Source organism: Alligator mississippiensis, chromosome 3 (genome assembly GCF_030867095.1).
Source record: "Alligator mississippiensis isolate rAllMis1 chromosome 3, rAllMis1, whole genome shotgun sequence".
Lineage (NCBI taxonomy): Eukaryota > Metazoa > Chordata > Crocodylia > Alligatoridae > Alligator > Alligator mississippiensis.
The window spans coordinates 1,006,391-1,028,194 of NC_081826.1; the positions used below are offsets into that span (position 1 = coordinate 1,006,391).

Consider the following 21,804-nt stretch of genomic DNA (forward strand, 5'->3'; position numbering starts at 1 on the left):
CTGGGGCTCGTGTGGGCTGAGCTGGGCCATGGAGGCAGACCCGGGCAGGGGCAATGACTGGGGGGTGGACCCCCGGGCATCCTATGCACCCCCCACTCTGCCGTGGGTCCCCGGCTGCCCACCCAGGGCCTTGCCTGGGGCCACAGGGCCACCACGGGGATCCGAGTAACAGCAGTGTCCTGGGGCAGGGCGCGGCGGGGGCCCCGCGGCTGACCTCCCTCGTCTGGGCAGGATCCTGCCGCCATAGCCGTGGCCGAGCCCCAGGGCATCCCAGCCCCGCTCCCACGCAGCACCCCAGTCCCGGCAGACCACGTCCCGTGGCCGTAAACAGAACTGTCTCCGCGGCAACCAGCAGGGCTGGAGCCGGGCGCAGAGCAGCACCGGCACCGCCGCAGGTGGGTGCGGGACGGGCCCCGCGTGTCGGGGCGTGCAGGGGGTGCGAGCACATGGGTGGGCCGAGCGCCCTGGCCCTGCGCCCACGGCTCGTCCCAGCCTGTGGGAGCAGCGGGGAAGCGTCCCCTGCCTGGGTGCCGTGGGCTGCCCCCAGCACCCACCCACCCACCCACCCCTGGGCTGTGGGGCAGCAGCCGGGGGTCCCAGGGGTGGGTGGGCAGGGACTGACGGCACCCTCCTCCTGCAGCCACCATGACCGTGATGGGGGACCAGGGCCCACGACCGCCGGCGAGCCAGGAGCCGGTGCAGGCGGAGGAGGAGGACGAGGAGATGACCCCGGGGAGGCGAGCCTGCCGGCGCTGGGCCTTGCTCCAGGCTGCCCTCCCGGAGGCCGTGGAGAAGGTGCTGGTGGGAGCAGGGCCGGGGGGGGTTGCCCGGGCAGCTGTTGCGGTGCCCAGCTCTTCTCCAGAGCCCCCCGGGGCGCAGCTTTGCCCCGCGGAGGTGGGCGCTGGGCTCGGCCGTGCCGCGGTGCCAGCCGGGGGCTGCGCTGGGACGGGCGTGGGGGGCTCGCTGCTGGGCCAGGGCCCCACGGGGGTCAGCGCGGTGACACGGTCCCCGTCCCCGTCCCGTCCCGTCCCCTCCCCGCAGCTGACGAAGCAGGAGCTGCAGCCGGCCCGCCTGGCCCACGGCCTGCAGCACGTGCAGCACCTGTCCTTCCCCGACGCCGTGCGCCACGTGGCCTACGACAGCCGGGCCACGCGCTTCGTGGTGCTGGACGCCCGGGGCCAGCTGCACCTGCACGGCGCCGACGGCTGGGACGACGGCTGCGTCCGCGCTCCGGCGCCGCTCGAGGGGCTGCTCCACGCTGCCGCCCCCAACGTCTTCGTGGCCTGGGGCGGCGGCAGCCTGCAGGTGCTGGACCCTGCCTTCCGGCCGCTCTCGGTCGCGCCGGCCCCGCACGGCGTGCGCTGCTGCCTCTACAGCCCCGAGCTGGAGCGCGTGCTGACGGGCGCCGACGGCTGCCTCTCCCTCTGGGCTTTCCGCTACGGCGCCCGCCAGCTGCACTGCGAAGCCACTGTGCAGCAGGGCCTGGCGCCCACGGACGCTCTCACCCACCTGGCCCTGGACGCTGGCCCCGGCGGCCCCCGGCGCTGCTTCGCCGTCTGTGGCACTGGCGTGGCCGTCTTCGACGTGCTGGACGGGAAGCTCACGGCCTTCTGCAGGGAGCTGCATAACAGGTGCGGGCAGCTGGGGGCTGGCAGGACCCGGGTGGAGGCGGCGTTGCACTGCCGCTCGCACGTACCTCCCTTGAGCCGCGGGTTGTGCCCCGGAGGAGGCAGACCAGGCCCCTCGTCCATCCTGCCCACGGTCCCTGGGGTCTCTGTGGTGCCCGCCCTTGCCTCGGGCATCCCCGAGCAGCACGGCCGAGGGCAGCCGCTCACGGTGTTTCTTGGCAGGGCCATCACGGACCTGGTGTACTGCGAGGAGGAGGCGTGCGTGGTGACGGCGTCCCGTGACACCACCATCAAGGTCTGGGACCAGGACTGGCTCATCCGCACCATCTTCGTGGGCCACACGGGTGAGCAAACGGGAGCTGCGCAGAGCCAGGTCCACCTTGTCCGGTCCTGGGTGTCAAACTGGGGCAGAGAGCGGGGCCGAGCAGGGTTTTCCCCCGTTCCTCTCCCTGCAGCCCCCAGCACTGAGGTCCAGGCAGGGCCGATGCAGGCCGTGCCCCTCGCTCCCTGCCCCAGAGCCCCCGATGCCCCTTTCCTCCACGCACGTGTCCAAGCCCTGGTGCATGTGGCTGAGCTCTCGGCTCCCACCGCCCCTGGGGCCACGAGCCCCACTTTAACGGGGGGGGAAAAGACCTTCCTGGTGTTCGTGTTAAACTGCCGCCTGCTCAGCCCACATGTGCCCCTCGTCCCTAGGGAAGCCCCCCCGAGCCACTCCTCGTCCTTCCTGCCCTTCTCTGCACCCTCTCCCTCCTTCCACCTCTTTTTGGAGGTGCAGGGCCCAGCGCGGGCACAGGATTTCGGGGGTGCACGTAGCCCTTAGCCGGGACCCCGGGCACGACGGCCCTTGCCTGGCACCGGCCCCCCGCCCAGCCCCCCCTCCCGCCTGGCAGGCCCAGTGACGGCGCTGACCGCGTACCCGCAGCGGCCGCTGGTGCTGTCGGCCGCGCAGGACGGGACGCTGCGCACCTGGCACCTGCAGACGGCGGACCAGGTGGACGAGGTGGCGGTGGAGGGGCCCGTGGCGCGGCTGCAGGCGCCCGCCGGGAGCGGCTGCCTGGTGTCGCTGGGCGGCAGCGCCGTGGACCTGTGGCGGGTGAACGAGCTGTACACCCTGCACACGCGGCTGGGCGCCGCCGTCACGCAGCTGCACGTGCCCGCCCCGGGCGCCGGCTTCCCGCTGAGGGCCGTGTGCGTCTGCGGGGACGCGGCCGTGCGCCTGGTGGCCGCCGGCACCGGGCAGGTGCTGTCTGTGCTGCGGGTCGAGCCACCGCGCACGGTGCTGCACGCGGCCTACTGTCTGCCCCGCGAGACCCTCCTGGTGCTGCTGCAGGGCGGCGAGCTGCTGCGCGCCAACGCGGCCGTCAGCCCCATGGCCGTGCAGCGCGTGGGGCCGGCCCCCGCCCGGGCCTGCTCCCTGCTGCTCTACAGCCACGTGGCGGACGGCGCCGCGGCCCTCGCCCGCTGGCGGGAGGTGCTGGAGCAGCACGGCGACCGCAAGCACTGGTACCGGCTCCCGGTGCACCTGCAGGAGAAGAACCGGTGAGCGCCCGGCCCAGGGACGCGGGGTGCTCTGGGGCACGGGCTGGCCTGGCTGCCGCTGGGCGCAGGGTCTCGGCGCAGGCCAAGGGTGCGTGTCGCCGGCAGGTACCTGCCGGTGGTGGGGTGCGAGGACGGCCGGCTGTGCGTGCTGGACTGGCTCTCGGGCCGGGTGCAGTGCCGGCTGGAGGCGCACGGCTCGCGGGGGGTCACCGCGCTCGCCGCCTACCCCGACCGCAGCGCCCTCGTGTCCGCAGGTGAGCCCCCGCCCTGCCCCCGGCGAGACCCCCGTGCCTGGAGGGGAGGGGGGTCTAGGAGCAGCGGTGTCGCCCCCGCGCAGGCGAGGACTGCGTGGTGCAGGTGTGGCGCGTCTTCCCCTACGCCGAGGACTGCCTGAGCCCGCTGCTGCGCTTCGCCTGCCCGCACCCCGTGCTGCACATGTGCGCCCTGGGCAGCACCCTGGCCGTGGCCCTGCACGACCCCGAGAGCGCCACGTACCGCGTCGCCCACTACGACCTGCAGGCCCGCGCCCGCCGGCGCCACCCGCCCGAGGACGACCCGCTGGACGAGATCACCGGTGGGCTTGGCGGTGTCCCCGAGCTCCCTTGGCCAGGGGGTGCTGAGCCCCCCGGCCAGGCGCTCGGCGCTGGTGGACACCCCGGGTCACGGCCGCTCCTCTCCCCCAGGCCTCTGCTGCTGCCCCCGGCTGAAGCTCTTCGCCTCGTCCAGCCGGGACGGGTCGGTGAAGGTCTGGAACCGCCGCAACCAGCTGCTGCGGTGAGGCCGGGCCCCCGTCCCTGCGCCCCGGTGCTGGGGGGCTGGGCCGGGCTGGGGTCTCCCCTTGTCTGCCCTTGTGCTCTCCTCCTCCGTGCCCCCGTCCTCCCACTCTCCCGGTTTCCCTCTGCCTCGGGGTCCTGGAGCCCAGCGTGCCCCTTGTTACGGACTCTGCCCCCCTCCATGCTGCCGTCCGAGCTGCCTGTTGCCCCCCGCCTTCCCGCTCCACGTGCGGGGGTTCGATCTCCCCGCGAGGCGCTGGGGGCTGCAGCTGTATCCCGGGCGCTGCGTCGTGCGGCTCCGAGGTCACGCACAGGGTTTGTCCGGGGGGTTGGGTGGGCCTGATCCTGCCCCAGGGAGCCCACGCGTGGTGCTCACCTCCGGCCACTGCTGCCCCCGCAGGCACCTGAAGCTGAACACCATCCCGCACAGCCTGGCCTTCGCCAACGACCACGGGGACCTGCTGGTGGGCATCGAGCGGCACCTCTACCGCATCCAGCACAGCAAGTACCTGCCCCGGTCCTACCTGCTCAAGGTGCCCGAGACCGACTCCCCCCGGGGCAGGCGCGGGGGCAGAGCTCTGGGCTGGGTGTCCCCCACGGCGGTGTCCAGAGGGGTGGGGAGATGTTGAGCTGATGCCCCCTGCGCTGCCCACCCCACACCCTGCCAGCTGCCCCGCTGCGGCCAGCGGGACTCGGGGCCCTCGTCTCCCGCAGCTGGTGTGCAGGAGGTTTGTGGAGCCCACCCAGGACCCGACGCTGTCCGTGTCCGTGGCCGATGCCCTGCTGCAGCCTCTGCCCTGGGACCCTGCAGCGGGGCTGCAGCTGGAGGCCCCGACACCCGCAGGCCGGTGAGCGCTGCTCCGGGGGAGCATCTGCCCTGGGCCCCGAGCATCCTGGCTTTGCCCCCGGGGCACCCAGCCGTGCTGACGGCCTGCCCCTCTCCCGCAGGCTGCGCCTGCCCACGCTCCGCTGGCAGCTCCCGGCGTGCCAGGACCCCGCGCGGGAGCAGCAGGAGATGGAGGAGGTACTGGCTGTAGGGTGGGCGACGGCCCCTGCGCTGGACGGGACCTCGCTCAGCCCCCGTCGCTGCCGGGCAGAGCCACGCAGGGTCTCTCCAGGCTCTGTGCCCCCTTCCCAGCTGGAGGCAGGGTCCTCACCATGGCGGGGGCCCTGTTGCACCCTGGGGTGCAGTGGAGGGGGGTGGCTGCGCGGTGACCACAGTGCCCTTTTGTGCTCCAGCCTCCCCCAGGAGCTGGTGCCAGGGGCTCTGCCAAAGGCCCCCCAGAGCAGCCTGATGCCAGCGGCCACCTCTTGCTGCCCCCAGGCCTGTGCCCAGCTGGCCGCGCGGGACCTGGACCTGCAGCTGCTGCGTGAGGGGAAGCTGAGGGCCGGCCGGCCGCCGCAACTCAGCCAGGAGCTGCGGGACGAGGCCTTTGAGCGGTACCTGCAGATCCTCTATGGGCAGCAGCTCCGCGTCCAGGTGCCTCCCAGGAGGGCAGGGGCTGGGTGGGCTCGGACGCAGCAGAGCCGGGGCGTGCAACAAGCTGCTGCGTGGGGAGGGGGATCTGGCTGCTGCTCCATGGGGTGGGGGGTCTTCGGCCTCCCAGCACTGGACACCCACTGCGCCCTGAATCCAATGTGGTGGGAAGGTGGCAGGGGCTGCTGGTACGACCTGGTCAGCTGGGTATGGGCGCAGCCGGCACGGACCCGCAAGTGATGAAAGTGCCCCCCGCGCCTCCCCAGATTCCTGAGCAAGACGCCTTCGACGCGGACCGCGTGCTGGAGGCCTGCCTGCATGGAGCCGACCCCTGGGCCGTCGGGGACCTGCAAGCTCTAGACACGTTCCTGGGGGCCTTCCCGGAGCCCCCCGCGGACGAGGCGGCAGGGCAGGAGCTGCAGGTGTGGTGGGCGCTCGGGGCGGACGGGCAAGGGCTTGTCCCCGCTGCTGGAAGGCGGGCGCCGGGCGGGCAGGAGTGCACGGCGTGGCGCGGGGTTCTGGAGTGGCTGCCACGCGTGTTTCTCTCCCAGGTCTTCCCAGCTCCTGGCAGGAATGGGATCCTGCGTGTGTGTGTGTGCGCGCGTGCACGTGCACGCACCACTGGCACACACAGGTGATGGGCATGTGATGGAGAAGGTGGATACGTGTGCATGCATGTGGAAGGGGCGTGTGCACAGGGCTGGGTGTGAAGTGGTGTTTCCAGGGGTGAGAGCTCTTCCCCCCTCATGTTCTGTGCTGCACACCTCCCCACCCACTGGGTGCTCGCACGCTCCCTGGTGCACACTGCAGTGGCCTGGGGGTGCTTGCACACTCCCTGGTGCATCATGCAGGGGTGCGGTGCATGCTCACACGGGGCTCTTGCGCACCTGCAGGGAGGCTGCTCCAACGCTGCGTAATTACAGCGCATTAGAGCAGATTTGATGAATGGAGTTTGCTGGAGCGTGGCAATTACCACACTCCAACGGGCTGCACTGTCACGTGTATCTGTGTCCCCACACTTAAAAATGGTGGCGGGGGCGCTTTAACTAAAGCTGGTTCTTGGAGCTTTAGTTAAAGCACCCTGCCACCTTTTTTCAGCACGGAGATGCTGATACACATGATGCTCTGGGCATTTTAATTAGTGCACCTCCAAGAGCTGTGCTAATTAAAGGCCGCCGCCCCCCCCTCGCCTGCTGGAGCACATTTTTAAGTGCCCACACTCCCTGGTACATCGTGCAGTGGTACAGCAGGTGCTCACACGCTCCCTGGTGCACACTGCAGTGGTACAGTGGGCACTTGCATGCCCCTGGTGTCTCGTGCGGTGGTACAGTGGTGCTCACACGCTCCCTGGTGCACACTGCAGTGGTACAGTGGGCACTTGCATGCCCCTGGTGTCTCGTGCGGTGGTACAGTGGTGCTCACATGCTCCCTGGTGCACACTGCAGTGGTACAATGCATGCTTACACGTTACCTGGTGCACTGTGCAGTGGTAGAGCAGGTGCTTGCACACTCCCTGGTGCACACTGCAGCCACCCTTTGCCCCAAGGTCCCAGCCACCGACGCTGCCCTGTTGAAGGCCCGGGAGTCTCGCCCGCGCAGGAGCCCTCCCCGAGCTGTCTCGGTGCCTGTGCTCAGCACCCCCCGGGCCCAAATGCAGAGAAGCCTCCAGCTCCCGCCCGCACCGCAGCTCATCAAAGGCTTCTTCCCCTCCCAAATTACGTCCTTCACCAACATCCAGGTGAGGCCACCAAGCCAGCCACCCCTCTGGCCTGTCCCGGCCGTAGCTGGGCTGCCACACTCCTTCCCGGCAGCCGTGTGCTGGCCCTCGTGCCTTGGGGCGGGAGGTGGGTGGGGGTCTAGCTGGGGCGGTGATGCCGGCACCCGGTGACCCACGCCCCCCCTGCTCGCAGGACCCGATGCTGCCCAGGCTGTCGTCCGGCTACCTCCCCAACTCGGTGGCAGTGAGGCAGCTGTGGGAGCAGCAGGGCTCGGTGCATGAGGGGCTGCAGCTGGACGTGCCGCAGGTACGTTGGGGCCCATTCCTGGAGCTCCCCCAGCCCTGGGCCTCCCCTGAAGGGTCTCAGCACCTCCTGGGGCATCCTGCCCAGCTGCCTCCCCGGTTTAGCCCCGTGTCCCTGCAGCTCGGGGGGTCACGAGACCCTTCCCAGGCTCCTTCCGGCGGCCGGCCGACACCGCAGCCCCTTGGCCCTGAGCCTCAGAGAGGGAGAGGCGCTGAGGTAGCTCCCCGTTCCCCGCCAGGAGCTGGGGAGTGGAGAGGTCCTTGCCCAGCACCAGTGCTGGTCTGTGGAGGAGGAGGAGGAGGAAGAGGAAGAAGAGGAGGAGGAGGAGGAGGAGGAAAGCATCCAGACAGCATCCAGCACGTCCTGGTTCGTGGAGGTGAGCAGGACCCGACGCCGGGTGTGGACAGGGGAGTGGGACCAGACCTCACGGCCCCGGGCCAGAGCTGCCCACAGCTGCAGGGGTGAAGGGAGCTGCTGGCACGTCCTGCCTGGCACCTCCACCCAGACCCAAACCAGAGCTGCCCCCACGGCCACGGGGCCGGGCAGGCTGGAGACGGTCTCCAGAGTCCGCACCTGCCCTGGGTCTCCCCACCGGCTGCAAAGCACGGCGCGGCGCAGGCTGGGGCGCAGACCCGGCCCCTCCCCTGCCCCTGTCCTGGCCGTGCTGGTTTCTGCCCCGGTTCGATCTCCCCTGCCCCGTCTCTGCGTCCTGCCCTCGCCGGCCCCGCTCTGCTCTGACTAGTGCCGGGCTCGGCCCAGGCTCCCCACTCGTGACACGTGCTTCTCTGTCTGTGACCCAAAGCCGGTGTCGGAGCCTGTGTCGGAGAGCTCCCTGGGACGCACGACCTCCCACGCCCCCGGGGCCCCGACCCAGGTGAGCGACCGTGCGCGGAGCTCCCCTCCCGGCCGCCTGCCCTGGTGCCCGCGCACCTGCCCGGCTGCGTCGCGCCTCCCGTGCCCGCTCCTGCTCTTGCTTCCTCCTGCCTCCTGTGCCTCCCCGCTTGCTTTGCTGGAGGCTCGGCGGGGTCTTCACGCCTCCCTGGGGACGACGTGGAAGGATCCCGGGGTTGATGGCTCGGACCGGGCGGCAGCCGGCCCGGCTCCTCGGAGCCCCACGAATAGCCCTGCTCTGGGCTGGCTGCCGGGCGGGGAGCCCTGAGCCTGCACCGTGCGCACGGCCCCTGAGGGCTCCGGCCCCCCCTAGCGCCACCCCTGCCTCGCTGTGCGCCCCTGGCTTCGCTGCTGGCTCCAGGCTGCTCCTAACGCGTGTCTGTCTGTGACCCAAAGCCAGTGCCGCTGCCCCTGCCAGCGCGTGCGCCACGGAGCGCACGAGCCCACATGCCCTTCCACGCCTCCGTCTTCAAGCTCCAGGTCCAGGTGAGCGTCTGTGCACGGGGCTCCTGTCCCGCCTTCGCATCACATCCCCAGTGCTTTTGCACCTGCCTGGCTTTGCACCGCTGCCATCAGCTCTCCCGCCGCTCCGCCTGTGCCTCCCATCTGCACCCCTGGCTTCGCCGCCCCTGCCCTGCTCTGGCCAGAGCCCTCGGCCCCTTTCCCTGCCCTGCTCTTCACCTGCCTGTCGCCCAGAGCATGGGACAGGCTCCCAGGAGCCAACGGGACGATCCTGCCCGCTCCTGCTTCACTAGGGCACGCGCTTGTTCCAGCCCCAGAGCCTGCCCTGACCCACGTGAGCATCCATGCACGGAGCTCCCGTCCTGGGCTTCATCTGCCTTCGCACCCGCCTCTTCCCCGTGGGTCCCGTTTGGTCTCAGCCTCCTCGTCCGTCCGCTCCCGCTGTTGCTGCGCTCTCCTGGCTTTGCCCGCCCTCTGCCCAGTGCCCTCGCCCCGGCCCGTTCCCAGGCTTGGCCTCTGCATTGCCGAGAGCATGGGAATGGCTCGGCGGAGCCAGCTGAGCAAGGGCAGTGCTGGGGAAGGGAGCCCTGCTCTTGCTGCTCGTGCCCATCCCAGCCATGCTTGGGGCTTTGCTGGGGGCTTGGCGGCTGCTCTGGCGAGGGGATGGGAGGATCTGGGGGCCGGGGCCCAGCCTAGCACCTCAGGGCCAGGGGCTGGACAGAGCGGAGCTGCAGCCGACAGCCGCTCCGAGCCCCAGGTGCAGCCTCCTGCTCCAGCCCCTGGCGGCAGGGGATCCCGGGACCCACGCCGTCCAGGTGGCTTCTCTGCCCTGTGGCGCCGGGGCCCTGGGCTCTGCTCTGGGAGGAGCCGGTCTGCGCACAGACCTGGCCCGGGCCAGCACCCCGTCCCCATCCCCATCCCCATCCCTCCAGCCGTGCTGGGAGCTGACATCCAGGTGCTGCCACTGGCCCCCGGCGGCCCCGCTCCTAACCTGCCTCTCTCTGATTTAACGGAGAAGCCAGTGCCGTGCAGCGTGCCAGGCCGTGCGCTGCCCCGTGCTTCCCCCTCGGAGCCGGACCGGCCGCAGCCCGCCCAGCCCCAGGTGAGCGCCTCTCCTGTGCCGCGGTCCCCTCCCTGCTGCCCCCCAGCCCCCAGGCCTCTCGTGCCTTGGCTTCTGCCTGGCGGTCCCACCGCGTCTTGCTGAGCCCCGACTGTCGCCCTGCGGCGCTGAGCCGTGGGCCGGTTCTGGGGCACGGTCGTCTGCCCCTCGCGTCGTGCGCCTCTCTCTGGTTGTGCGGAGAAGCTGGCGCTGTTCGATGCAGTCGGGGGCCCCAGTGTCAGCCTGGACCTAGCAAAGGGGGTGCAGCGGGGTAGCTCAGGTCTCTTCACAAAGCCGCGGGGCTGGCAGGGAGCTGCGGGGTCGCATCCAGCCCAGCCTCTGCCTGATGCAGGATCAGCCCCGTCCAAACCCCCCACCCCAGCAAACCCGTGTCCAACCTCGCAGCTGCACGACACAGTCCCCTCTGACAGCCCCAGGCATCGCTCCGGGATGCAGGGGGCCGCGGCCGCCAACGTCCTGCTGCTGCCGGGGTTCGTGGGCGCTGCAGAGAGCCCAGGCTGAGGCAGAGGAAAGCAAAATCTCCCAGTCCAGACCAGTGTGAGCAGGGGGGAAATGCCCAGTGCAGCGTGGGGCTGAGCCTCCAGCCCGGACCCTGCGGGTCGGTGCAGCAGGAGCACTGGCACAGCCCAGCCCCAGCCCTAACACCCAGCGCCTCTGGGGGAGGCTTAAACCCCCTGCCACGTCTCCTCAGGGATGGTGCCAATGTGCTGTGCAGGGCAGGTCCTGGCAGCCCCTGTTAGCGGTGCCCGGGGCTCCTGTCCCTCCTGCCTCGAACCACGCAGGACCCAGACGGGCAGGCCTCCCCTCGCTGCGGGACCGTCCTGCGTGACACGGGTGTCCCCGGCCTGCGGCTGGAGAGGGGTTTGTGTCTGAGGAGCGACGTCCCGTGCCCTCCTCGGTCCCCAGGGGAACGCAAGGTGCTTCCCCCTCGCGGGACACAAGTATGTGGCCCTGCCGCCGTCCGGACGCGGAGCCCGGCTGCATCCTCGGGGACCCTCGTTACCTTCTCCGTCTCATAAACCACGGCCTGGGCTTCCTTGGTTCCCGACACGCTTTAAAAAATGCCGTATTGGCCACAGCTCTGCCAGCCTGGGACGTGGCCTTTCCCCCGGCACGGCCTTTCGGGGCAGGGTGGGATAGGCGGCAACATCTTCGTCATCACCCTCCCTCCTCGGTCCTCTGCGCCGCGGGGCTTCTCCCGTGGCTCGGGGCCAGGCCGGTCCCTCCTCTCCCCGGGTCTCCGCGCTGCACGCCTGCTTCTGACGGTCGCCGTCGCTCTTGCACGGAGCCAGGAAGGGCCCAAGGCCAAGCTGTTCTCTTTTTCGGTTGCGGAGCTGTGGCTTTGCGGCCGGCTCGGGAACGTCTCTCGGTTCCTCTTGCTCCGTCTGGATCGGGGCTGATCGCTTGTCCGTGTCCCGAAGCCGTCGCCAGTAGTTCTTGGGCCGTCTCGTCGGCGAGAGCGCGGGACCCGCAGCCGTGCCCTCCCGCAGGACCTCGAGTTTCTGCCCGCGTGTCGCGGGCAGACGCGTGGTGCCTACACCCGGTCCCCGTGGCTGAGTCGGGGTGCGTATCGCACCGCACCGCATCGCCCCGCCGGCCATCTTGTGCCGTACCGGTGCGTTTGGCACTGAGCACCGCTCCTGCTGAACCGAGTCTCGAGGCGGACCTGTGATGGGGCCACCCTGCCCTGGCTGCTGGCTCCCTCTGTCCCGAGCGGGCCGGATCCAGTGGCTTTTACGGCCAGCCTCGTGGCCTGTCTTCCGGGCTGTTGGGAAGGGCGCTCGCAGCACAGCTCTTGCAGGGAAGCACTCCAGCCTTGCTTATCCCGGCAGCCGGATAGGTCCTTCATCGCAGCCTTTGGCGCTTGCTTGTCTCCTCCTTCTTACTCGCGTGGGGCAGACGGGCCAGGTTGGCCCGGGCACCCTCTCCCCGGCCCCAGGAGCCCTTGCATCGCTCGCCGCCACCTCCCGCCATGCTCAGACCCGTCGAGGAGTGCTTGGTTGCACGGGGCAGCGGTCTTCGATCTGTGCGAAGGACCAGCTTGTTCGTCGTGTCCGCTAGGGTGTCCCCCACCGAGCCACTCGCACCTCGGCGATCCGCTCGGCTCCATCTCGCCCATCGGTCCTCGTGCCCGCGGCCCCGATGCTGCCCGGCGGGCAGGGCAGAGCCATGCGCAGGGGCCAGGGCTGGCATGGCAGGGCTGCCAGGGACACGGACAGGCAGGCAAGCAGGGTCGGTGCTGGGGGGCACGGGGAAGGCTTGCCAGCACCCGGCAGTGCCGCCTGCTGCTCCAGCCCCAGCTGCTCCTCCTGTCCCCTTCTGCTGCAGCCCGGGCCAAGCGTTTTCCTGACGGAGCTGGAGGAGCCGGCGTTCCCCGAGGACGGTGCCGTGCCGCCCTTCCTGCTGCCGTTCCAGGACGCGGAGTGGTTCGAGCAGGTTTACCACCGCCTCCGCTCCATGGTGAGACCCACGCCACGGGGACAAGACCATGGGGAGCCCGCCGCAGCAAGCCCCTGCCCCGCTTCTGCCCCTCTGGCAGGCGGGTTGAAGCCCCCCGGGCTGCCGCACGGGAGGGGCTGCGGGTCGCCCCATTCATGGCTGCCCAGGGCCGTGAGGCTGGGCAGAGCCAAGTCCTTGTGCGAGGCGTGATTTTGCTGCCATCCCGCACTGGACTGTGGTCACCGGGGCCAGCAGTGCCGCTTTGCACAGCCGTGGCAGGAGGCGAGGTGGTCGTGGCCTGGCTTCATGGGCATGCCTCCACACCCCCGCAACCTGGGCACCCCCAGGCTTGCTTGGTGAAAGTCACAGGCAGAGAGGCTCCTTGAAACGCTCCCTTCCTCCTTGCCAGGGCTTCCCACCGGACCTGAGCGTGAGCGAGGTGGTGAGGAAGCTGCTGGAGGTGCTGCCTGCTGCTGGGTACGCTGCCAAGACGGATATAGTCAGCGCCGTCCTGGCGCTGCGCGAGCACCTGGGTGCAGAGGACGGCGGCGAGGTCCACGCTGCCCTGCTTGCCGCGCTGAACCCAAGCGACCCACCCACGCTGCAGGTGAGCCCCGATCGCTCTCCCGCACCGTGCTGCGCTGTGCTACGCTGTGCTGCGCTCTGCCGCGCCGCGCTGGGGGTCTTGCCCGCTCTCCCAGGATCGGGGCCGGCTCACGCTCGGCCTGCCTTCTCTCCACCGCGCGGCACAGACTCAAAGGAAGTTTGTGCTGGCTGCCCTGCGTGCCCTCCTGGCCTTCTGCAGAGACAGCAAGGAGCTGCTGGTGGAGCTCATGGCCTGCTTCCTGCAGACGCCCGTCACCCGCAGGCAAGTGCGGGGCGCGTGGGGGGACCGGCGGGGTGGATGGGCTGGGGCACGGAGCCACGGAGGTGTCCGGGGAAGTCTTTTCCCTGAGGCCGGAGGGAGCTTTGGGCTTTGGCTGCCGGGCGTGGGCATGAGGAGCACTGGGTGACGGGTTTGGCCCCTCCTGAGCTGGCGTACGTGGTGCTGTGGTCGCAGGATAGGCATGAGGGACATTGGCCCGGCTAGCCCCTAGTCGCTGGCAGGGTCCTGAGCTTTGCAGGGGAAGTCACAACGGCCGAAGCTGGGAAGTAGCCCTGTCCTGGCTGCTGCCCATGGCGTGGCTGTCCCTGCGCCCTTCGAGCCATAACCGCGGGGACCGGGGGGCTCTGAGCTCTGGCCTGGGGCTCAGCCATCCTCATGCCTCCATCGATGGGTGTTTTCCAGGGCAGAACGGGGGGCAGGAAAGGAGCGGGGATTCAGCACAGCCCCATGCACAGTTTGCTGCGGGTGCTTGGAGCAGGGAGAAGGGGTAGATTTCGGGGCTGGGTGGTGAGGGGGTCTTGCCCAGAGCAGGACAGACACGGAGAAGCCTGGGCTCTCGGCAACCACAGCCTGCAGCAGCCCGAGGGAGGAAAGACCCTTCCCCTTGGCCGTGCAGGGCACCAGGACACGCAGCTCCAGCCTCCTCCATGCAGTGGGGAGGACGACGATGTCTGAAAGCCCCGACTGTCCCTGCCAGCTGGGGACCAGCCATGCGGGGGGTCAGCACCCGGTTCTCCTGGCATCCTCAGCCCCTCGCCTCCCCCTGCTCTGCTCCCAGGGGCCCCGTGAAGGACCTCTTCCTGGAGCTGGGCCTGCAGGATCCGCGCAGCTACTTCTACGTGGAGATGGACTCCTGGGACTTCTCTGCGGAGAAGGAGGTCAGCAAGGCGGTGCTGCGGCGGCGGTGCGCGCAGTGGCTGGAAGGCGTGATGCAGAGCTTCCAGGTGCGGCGCTTCTTCTGATCGCAGGTGCCCCCCGCCCCGCTGAACACTGGACGCGGGCAGGGTTGGGTTTCCTATCCCTGGCGGAGGACCAAGTAGCCCTGGCAAGAGGGCCAGGGGCAGCAAGGGGCTCCACCGGCCTCCTGCAGCAGTGGCCCAGACCCCAGGAGGGAAGTGGCTCTGCAGATGGAGAGCCTGGGGGTGTCGGCAGGGCGAGGGGCTGCAGCGTGCATGGAGCGGGCAGGGCCCCGATGCAGGGAAGGGACTAGCTGAGCTGAAGATGAGGGAGCTGGTCTGGGGGTGTAACAGGGGGTCCTAGCCGGCCCTCTCCCCCACACCAATGGCACTGCCTAGCAGCGACGCTCTGGGGGTGTCAAATGGAGCACAAACTGCCCCGCTGAGCTGAATCTGGCTGCCTGAATGCCCCCCACCTCCTGCCTATGCCTTGCCCATGAGCTCTCAGAGCAGGGAGGCATCTTCCCCGTGCTGCAGCCCCTAGCACACTGCGGTGCCCTGCACAGGGTCGCCGCAATTCCCAGCGGCGGGCTCTCGGCTGTCTGCTTCCCGATGAAGGCCTGGCCTGGCCTGGCCAGCGCCTGCACTTCCTCTCCTGCTGTTTGCCTGCAGCTGCTGCGATCAGGCTGGTTCATCCTGGGGAAGGGTCCTGGGGCAGCCTCGGGGCCGGTGCAGCTGGTCCGCGCTGAGCAGGAGCCATCCCGTGCCATCCTGCCCGGGGTCCGGAGTGGGGATGGGGCCGTTGGGTCTTGACGGGTTATTTCTGTCTGCCCAGGATCACCAGCGGAGCGGTTTGGATCTGGAGGAGGCTCTGCCGGGAAGAAAGCACATCCTTGGCAGCAGCCCAAAGGTGAGAGCCCCAGCCCTGGAGAAGTCTCTGCCGCCCAGCCGCCGGGCAGGTCCTCGTGGTGGCCCAGCTGCTCCCTTCCTTCCCCACGTGCTTGTGGCTTGAGCCCCTGGTATCAGAGGGGCACCAGCAGTGCATGCAGCTGGGCACAGATGGGGGAAGGCACAGACCAAGCCCTCTCTGTACCTGTGCTCCAAGCAGACCAACAAAGCTGGCCCGGAGCCGGCAACCCTGGCAGCCTGTGTGGAAGGGCTCTGCGGGGCAGACGCCGCGGGGATGGTGCTGCACATTCGTATGGTGGCTTCTGCCTCCTGGATTTTCCTGTCACCGCGTAGGGGTCTCTTCCTGCAGTATGACCAACACCGCCCTTTGTATTGGGATGTGCTGCACCCCACGTGCCCGTGGCCTCCCACACTCAGGGGTCTAATGAAGCATAAGAGCATCAGCGCGGCCACGTCTGGGGTCAGACGCCAGGTCCGTTTTGCCCAAAGAGCGGAGCTGCAGGGAGAGTGACCGGGTCCAAGCAAGGTTTTCCCCTGTTCCTCTCCCTGCAGCCCCCAGCGCTGAGGTCCAGGCAGGGTGATGCAGAGGCTGTGCCCCTCGCTCCCTGCCCCAGAGCCACCGATCGATCCCCTTTCCTCCACGCACGTGTCCAAGCCCGGGTGCATGTGGCTGAGCTCTCAGTTCCCACCACCCCTGGGGCCACGAGACCCCCTTTAATGCCATGTTGGGGGGGAAAGACCTCCCTGGTGTTCGTGTTAAACTGCCACCTGCTCGGTCCACGTGTGACCCTCGTCCCTGTCTGGTGACAGACAGTCAGTAATAAATCCCAGGGACTTTCTCTTCCCCATTGCGTGTGTTGTGGACCCTTCTCCTGCCCCCTCCAGCACCTCTTCCCTGGACTGCCCAGGCCTGGCCTCGTGAGTCTCCTCCTAGGGAAGCCCCTTCATGCTGGTCCTTGTCCTTGCTGCCCTTCCCTGCACCTTCCCCAGGTCTCCTATCTCCTTTTGGAGACGAAGGGACCAGAGCTGGGTGCAGGATTCACAATGTGGATGCCCTGTGGGTTTATAAAGGGGCATCACAATACTCTCAGCCTTGTTCCCAATCCCCTCCTTCATCCTCCCTGACGCGTTTGCTGGTTTGACGGCTGCTGAGCGCGGAGCTGGTGTTTTCGGAGAATGTTTTTAGCACCATCGCTCCAGTGGGCGCCAGGCTCAGAGCCGCTGCCCTCCCTGAGCTTGCTCCTTCCTGTGACTCCTGTTTCAGGATAAGAAGGCGACCGCGTGGTGCAAGGCTCTGCCGTCTGCTAGCAGCCTGGCGGCGTCGGCGCAGCCCATCGACGCTGTAAACCATTTCTGTCGGATGCAGCTGCGCAGGAGCTTGGAGGGGCTGAAGCCTGCCAGGATGCAGGACGTCACGAACGCCGTGGTGGCCCTGCCCTCCCTGGGGAAGTAAGTTCTTGGAGACGTGGATTCATAGCTCTGTCCTTCCCTCCCGTCAGCTCCCAGCCAGCCGCGTGATGGGGGAAGCGACCTGGTCGCGGCACCTGGTCGCATGGCACAGCGGTACCCAGTTCGGACGGACGGTTTCTCCACCCTCTAAAGAGCTGCCCGGTGGAACGGCTCCTTGTCGGGCGCCCAGAGGAGAGGCTGATTTGTGCTCGGGTGTGAGGAGCTAATTCGGGAAGGGGCAGCCATGGAGTCGCTGTGACATCCATAGCATTGGGATCGCCATCCAAGGGGCTGCAGAGTACAGACAAGGGACCTGGTCCTGGTGGGTATCGGAGACAGGGCACCGAGCTGTCCCGGGGACCTCAGGGCAGGTCCAGGATGGCAGGTCCTATGTGCCCAGGCAGCTTTTCTTCTGCTTCTTCACTGTGGGCCGTGCTTCCCTCCACCAACCCCTTCACTTGTCCGTAAGGGCCGTGTCCAACATGCCACCCTGATCTTTCACGTAGGAGCGGTGACCCAGAAGCGCTGCCTCCTTCTCTAAGGGCCAGATGGAGCGCTACGTGCGGGGACCTCTGGACACTGCAGTCCCCAAGTCAGCCATATGGCTGCCCCACAGGGTTTTACGGGCCACTTTGGTCACGCGTGTGCTTACAACACGGCACACTGTCCGATACGATGTCAGTGACCGATCACTCGCGGAAGCTTTGTGGGGAGGACCTTGCATTGGCACTCCGGGGTTTCCCATCAGACCCACGTAGTAGCTCCCACGGGTAAAGAAGTGGGTCGTCGGCGCCGTGGGACATACAGAATAACTGCTCTTTCTGTGGCAGGAGCCAGGCCATCCTGCGGCTGGGAGAAACCAACACTCTGGCTCGAAGGAGATCGCCGCAGCGTAAGTAGTGGACCCAGCTGCCATCCCCCCCGGTCCCCCCAGTCTCCAGGAGAGGGACTTCCATGGTCAGTCCTGTTTCCTGGGGAGGTTTCTCTTCCTCTTGTCTCTTGCCCTCTCTCTACCTCCTCGACCCTGGTATAATTATAACAGGAAGCATCTCTGGTTCTGTGTTCATCATCAGAGCCCTGCTTAGGATCAGGCCCGCGTGTGCTGGCTGCCGTGCAGAAACCTTGGCTCCTGCCCCAGGGAGCTTGCACTGCGGTTTGCACAAGCGGGTGACACAGAGGGGAGACCAGGGCAACAGCAACACGATCGACCCAACACACGTCCCACAGTGGCAGCCAGGCGCCTCCGAGTTAATTGTTGGTTTGGTTTGGTTCCTAAATGAGCCGTGCACCAATGATTAAGGCAGATCTGGACTTGTGCCCGCGCTGAGCAGCTGGCATGTGTCCGCCCCGCTGTCCCCCGCCCCCTCGTGCCAGCTGGGATGGCAGGCCACAAGCAGCAAACAAGGCTTTCCCTTCGGCTTCTCCTCCTGCCAGCTGGTTACGGCTGCCGGGGTTTCTCACCCTTCAGCCCAGAGGGGCCGAGCCGGGGGAGCCGGTGGCAAACAGCCTGCTCCGTTCCTCTGTGCCAGGCCATCAGACGTGAGTGTTATAGCTCTCGCAGAGAGGCAGAGCCTCCCATTGCTTTCGGCTGTACGAAGCTGATTTGATCCTGGAAAGAGGAAGGAGTGAAGTGCTTTGCTCCCAGCTGGTCGTGCCTTTGTAAGTGAGGAGAGCTGTCATCAGAAGGGCCTTGCAAAACAGTCATTTCCAAGGTCCGGGTTGTCCCGCCGTAGGTTGGTTTGCCAGAATGAAGGGCAAAGCACCAACGCTGCAGTGGTTTCATGAAGAGTGGATTCTCCCTTCAGGCTGCAAGAAGCCAGGGAAAACAGTCCGCAGGGGACAGAGAAACTGTCTTGTTTAGATACTTTGCCAAGGTTTTATGCTGAAGAATAAAACCGTGTCCTGAAAGCTACTGTGGCGTGGCAGGAAAAAGGCCAGCCCGCCACAGGCTGGATGGTGCTGTCACGGACCTGTGCTACACTTCCCGTCTGCTTCCCGTGTTCCCCTCGGGGGGACGAGGGCTTTCTGGCTTTGAAGCGTCACCGCCGGGCACACGGCCATGTTGGGCAGTGCGCTGTTGAGTGCACAGCTGTAGCGAGCGGATGGCTCCAGGCAGCGTGCTGGGGGCAGTGGACTGTGCCAATGCACATCCGTGGGCAGCTCAAGCGGTTGTCAGGGGACGTCTGTTGTGCACGCGTCCTGCGCGGCCGCATTCTGCACGCTTGGGTGCTGGTGTGATGTGGACCGTAAGGCCCTCCCCAAACACGCACATCTGGCAGACAGGCACACGGCACGCGTGCAGCTGCATGTGCGGGACATGCTCCAAGCCAGGAACCTCGGCCACAGATGGGATGAGGAGAGGGAGAGGCCACGACACCATCCCGCAGGGGCGGATCTGGGGCTGCCGCTTAAAACCAACTGCATTTCCATTCAGCAGCAGTGAGGGAGTCCCTTGACTTCATGGCTCATTGCCATCTCTGTTTCCTCCTAAGCTCTTCACTCCACAGGTGTTAACGACCCTCTCCCCTCTTCACTTCCACTAATGGAGCTAGCCTTTCCTCTGCAATTCTGCTGCCTCCTAGTTCCTCCTGGTAACGTGGCTCCTGCTTCGCAGCCCTGCCGGCTGTTGTCAACCCTCCCTAAAACCATTCACTCCGGTGTGCGAACATTAGCTCAGAGGAGCGCTGGCTCGGCGTGGAAGTAACTTCCAGGGAGGCACTGGATGCACTGGCAAGATGCTCAAGGGGGCTTAGTTTTGGGTTGGGCATCTCGGAGGTAGACATTGAAGTCCAGTGATGACAGGACTAAAGAAACATTTTAAATATTAGTTTTGCCTGTATTGTTCTGTTTTGAATACAAAATGTATCCTACAGCAAATCAGGGTGCTGGTCAATAGAGCTGCAGTTCATCTTAAACTGATTAATACCGCTCCAGGCCCCTGGCATACCAGTGAAGCTTCTAGTTCCTCTTACTGGGAGGAAAATACGTCAGGTGTGATATGCCACGACGCGCCACACCATCTGCACCCCCTTTTTCAAAACGCTAGGTCTGCCCACGCTCTCCTGCGGGTCTTTTCGTTAACGCGTTCTTGTCTGTCTCCTCCGTACGCAGGGTTTTACCTCCCGCGCATCATCCCACGGCCTTTGTTGAAGGGTTTTGTACACGCTGTTAGACTGCCCCTGCCAAAAATCACCCTAAGCCCGTTCCCGTACGACTTGCACGCTCCGGCTTCGCGAGAGACATCCATGGCCGTGCACCAGAGAGTGCAGAAGTACTTCATCCCCAAGTCCTCCCGCGCAGACAGCTACCCCTGAGCCGCGGCGGCGCGGGGCTGTCGCAGCCTGACTTCCCCCGCGCTGCTACGATCCCGGCGAGATGCCCTGCAGAGGCCGCTGGACGCAGAGCGGCGGCGGTCGTCCAGCCACTTTTGGGACGTGATGAACAGCGACTGATTGGTTGTAGCCCTGCAACAGGCCTCCTTCCTGTCTGCAAGATGTCTGCGTGGAGTCTAGCTGTGTTCCCGTTGCACGCGGCTGTGGGCGGCTCACGGCAGGGTGTGTTTGGTCAGGCTCGGGGGCTGCGAGAGGCTGGGGTTTCCATTGAAGATCTTCGTCTTCGGCGCGGCTCCCGTGGAGCCGGCGGGGATGAAGGGCTGTGCTTTCTCCGGGAGGCGGAGGTGGGGCGACGGCCGATGGCCGGTCTGACCGCGGAGGGGCAGGAGGAGATTGCTACCAGCTTTGGGCTCTGGAGAAGTTCCCAGCCGCTCCCCTGCCTGGTCTGCCTGCGCCCGGGGGTGGGGCAGCCCCTGCACCCCGCTTCGCCCCGTCCTGGACCCACGAGGTGGGGGGAGAGACCGTGACGGGGGGCGAGGGGCACGTGGTGCGAGTGCGAGGACATGGGTGTGAAGGTGTAACACGGCCCCCACTCATTACTGAGACCCTCCTTTACCCATTACACGTCTGGACGTGCCCAACTGGTGAGTTGTGCAGCGACACCTGCGCAGTAGCTAGCAGGCCATCAAAAGGCCCATCCAGCTATGGTATTAGAGCTGGAAAACGCGCAATAACTTTATGGCTGGCTTCTCTCCGGCTGCGATTTGCCCGCGTAGCTGCGCCCCGAGCGCGGGGCTGGGGGCAGGCTGGCACGGAGGGGCCGGGCTGGGGCGAGGAGCGCCGCGCGTGCGTGTGACGCTGCAACGGCCACGGTGTGTATGCGGGGGCGCGCGACGGGCACGAGCGCGGGGAACAGGGGGCGTGGCTGCGAGGGCACGAATGAGGCGCGAGGCCCCACCCCCGCGCTGACGTCACCAACCGCCCCGGGCGAGGCGCTGTCGCCCGGCCCGGCCCCGCCCCGTCCCGCGCAAGTGGCGTTGGCCAATGGGGGGGCGGGCTGCCCCGGGGGCGCGCGGGGATTGGTGGCGCGGACGCACGTGGCGGGCTGTGGCGCGCTCAGGCCTCGTGCGGCGGCGGGCCGAGGCAAGGTGAGGCGGCGACGATGATGATGATGGCGGCGCGGGAGACGGCAAGGTTTGTGCGCGGGGACTGGTGGGGGCCTGATGTTGCGTTTCATAGGAAGGCGGCAGGGCTGCGTGGGGAGTCACTAGTGTGTGGGCCAGGGCGCTGGTGTGGTGTCTGCGTCCGCTGACCGGCGGGTGGGAGCGGGCCGTTGCCTGCACAGCTGGGGTGGGGCAGGAAGGGGGGACGGCGCGTGCCTGCGAGCGCAGGTGGCAGACGCCCGTGGGAAGGGAAGGGAAGGGAAGGGATGGGGCGGGCTGGAGGGGCCGCGGGCGGCGCACTGGTGCACAGCAGGGTCACCATGCTTCGCTCCTTTCCCCGACGCGCCCGCCCGCCCGCCCTCCTCTCCACAGCGCCCGCGCCTGCCGCGGGGAAGGCGACTCCTCAGTTTGTGGCGCTGCTTCGTGCCCGCTCGCGCTTACGCCTCAGCGCCTCTCTCTGCTCGAGCTCGTCTCCCGGCTGGGCGCTTGCCTGCGCTCGCACGCATCCCCGCGCGGCCTGCCCGCCCGGCTGAGCAAGGCGCAGGATCAGGGACGACGAGGTGGACGGAGCTCAGGAGGTCGCAGCTCGGAGCAGGGCCAGCCCCACTGGCATCATCCCAGAGCCGGGTCCTCGACCCCTCCAGGGATGGAGACGCCACCACCGCTCTGGGGAGCCTGTCCCAGCGCCTCACCGCTCTCCTCGGGAGAAAATTCTTCCTAATATCCAACCTCAACTTGCCTTGCTGCAGCCTGAGCCCATTGCTCCTTGTCCTGCCATCTGCCCCCACTGAGACCAGCCCAGCTCCACCCTCCTTGCAC

The 21,804-nt window shown here is 67.6% G+C and overlaps 2 protein-coding genes across 4 annotated transcripts in view; both read left to right on the forward strand.

The window, feature by feature from the left end:
• On the forward strand, nucleotides 1-20,587 carry WDR97 (WD repeat domain 97). Its single transcript, XM_059723460.1, has 27 exons — nucleotides 1-395; nucleotides 641-795; nucleotides 1,042-1,631; nucleotides 1,851-1,972; nucleotides 2,519-3,167; nucleotides 3,273-3,417; nucleotides 3,480-3,741; nucleotides 3,851-3,941; nucleotides 4,341-4,473; nucleotides 4,655-4,788; nucleotides 4,889-4,964; nucleotides 5,265-5,420; nucleotides 5,684-5,839; nucleotides 6,781-7,155; nucleotides 7,328-7,441; nucleotides 7,677-7,814; nucleotides 8,241-8,312; nucleotides 8,726-8,815; nucleotides 9,810-9,893; nucleotides 12,240-12,371; nucleotides 12,760-12,957; nucleotides 13,103-13,233; nucleotides 13,934-14,180; nucleotides 14,968-15,042; nucleotides 16,306-16,490; nucleotides 17,321-17,382; nucleotides 19,602-20,587. Exons 2-27 carry the CDS (start codon nucleotides 646-648, stop codon nucleotides 19,802-19,804), a joined length of 4,770 nt encoding a protein of 1,589 aa, XP_059579443.1. The 5' UTR covers nucleotides 1-395; nucleotides 641-645; the 3' UTR covers nucleotides 19,805-20,587.
• Nucleotides 20,588-20,851: 264 nt separating this feature from the next.
• The window catches only part of LOC102575220 (uncharacterized), an 85,790-nt gene continuing 84,837 nt past the window's right edge, over nucleotides 20,852-21,804 (forward strand). For 2 of the 3 annotated variants that reach the window (XM_014605342.3, XM_019485617.2), the window contains exon 1: nucleotides 20,854-21,016. The gene's annotated coding sequence lies outside the window, so the exon portion shown is untranslated. Of the gene's footprint in view, nucleotides 21,017-21,804 lie in introns of all 3 variants that reach the window. The other variant, XM_059723620.1, reaches the window with a different exon arrangement.

What these genes read in the sequence shown, in the direction of transcription:
- WDR97 (XM_059723460.1), top strand. Translation starts at nt 646, where the DNA reads ATGACCGTGATGGGGGACCAGGGCCCACGACCGCCGGCGAGCCAGGAG. An exon ending in CGCAGGCAAGTGCGGGGCGC is followed by an intron (nt 13,234 to 13,933) that starts GTGGGGGGACCG and finishes TGTCCCTGCCAG; the next exon opens with CTGGGGACCAGCCATGCGGG. An exon ending in GCCCTGCCCTCCCTGGGGAA is followed by an intron (nt 16,491 to 17,320) that starts GTAAGTTCTTGG and finishes TTTCTGTGGCAG; the next exon opens with GAGCCAGGCCATCCTGCGGC.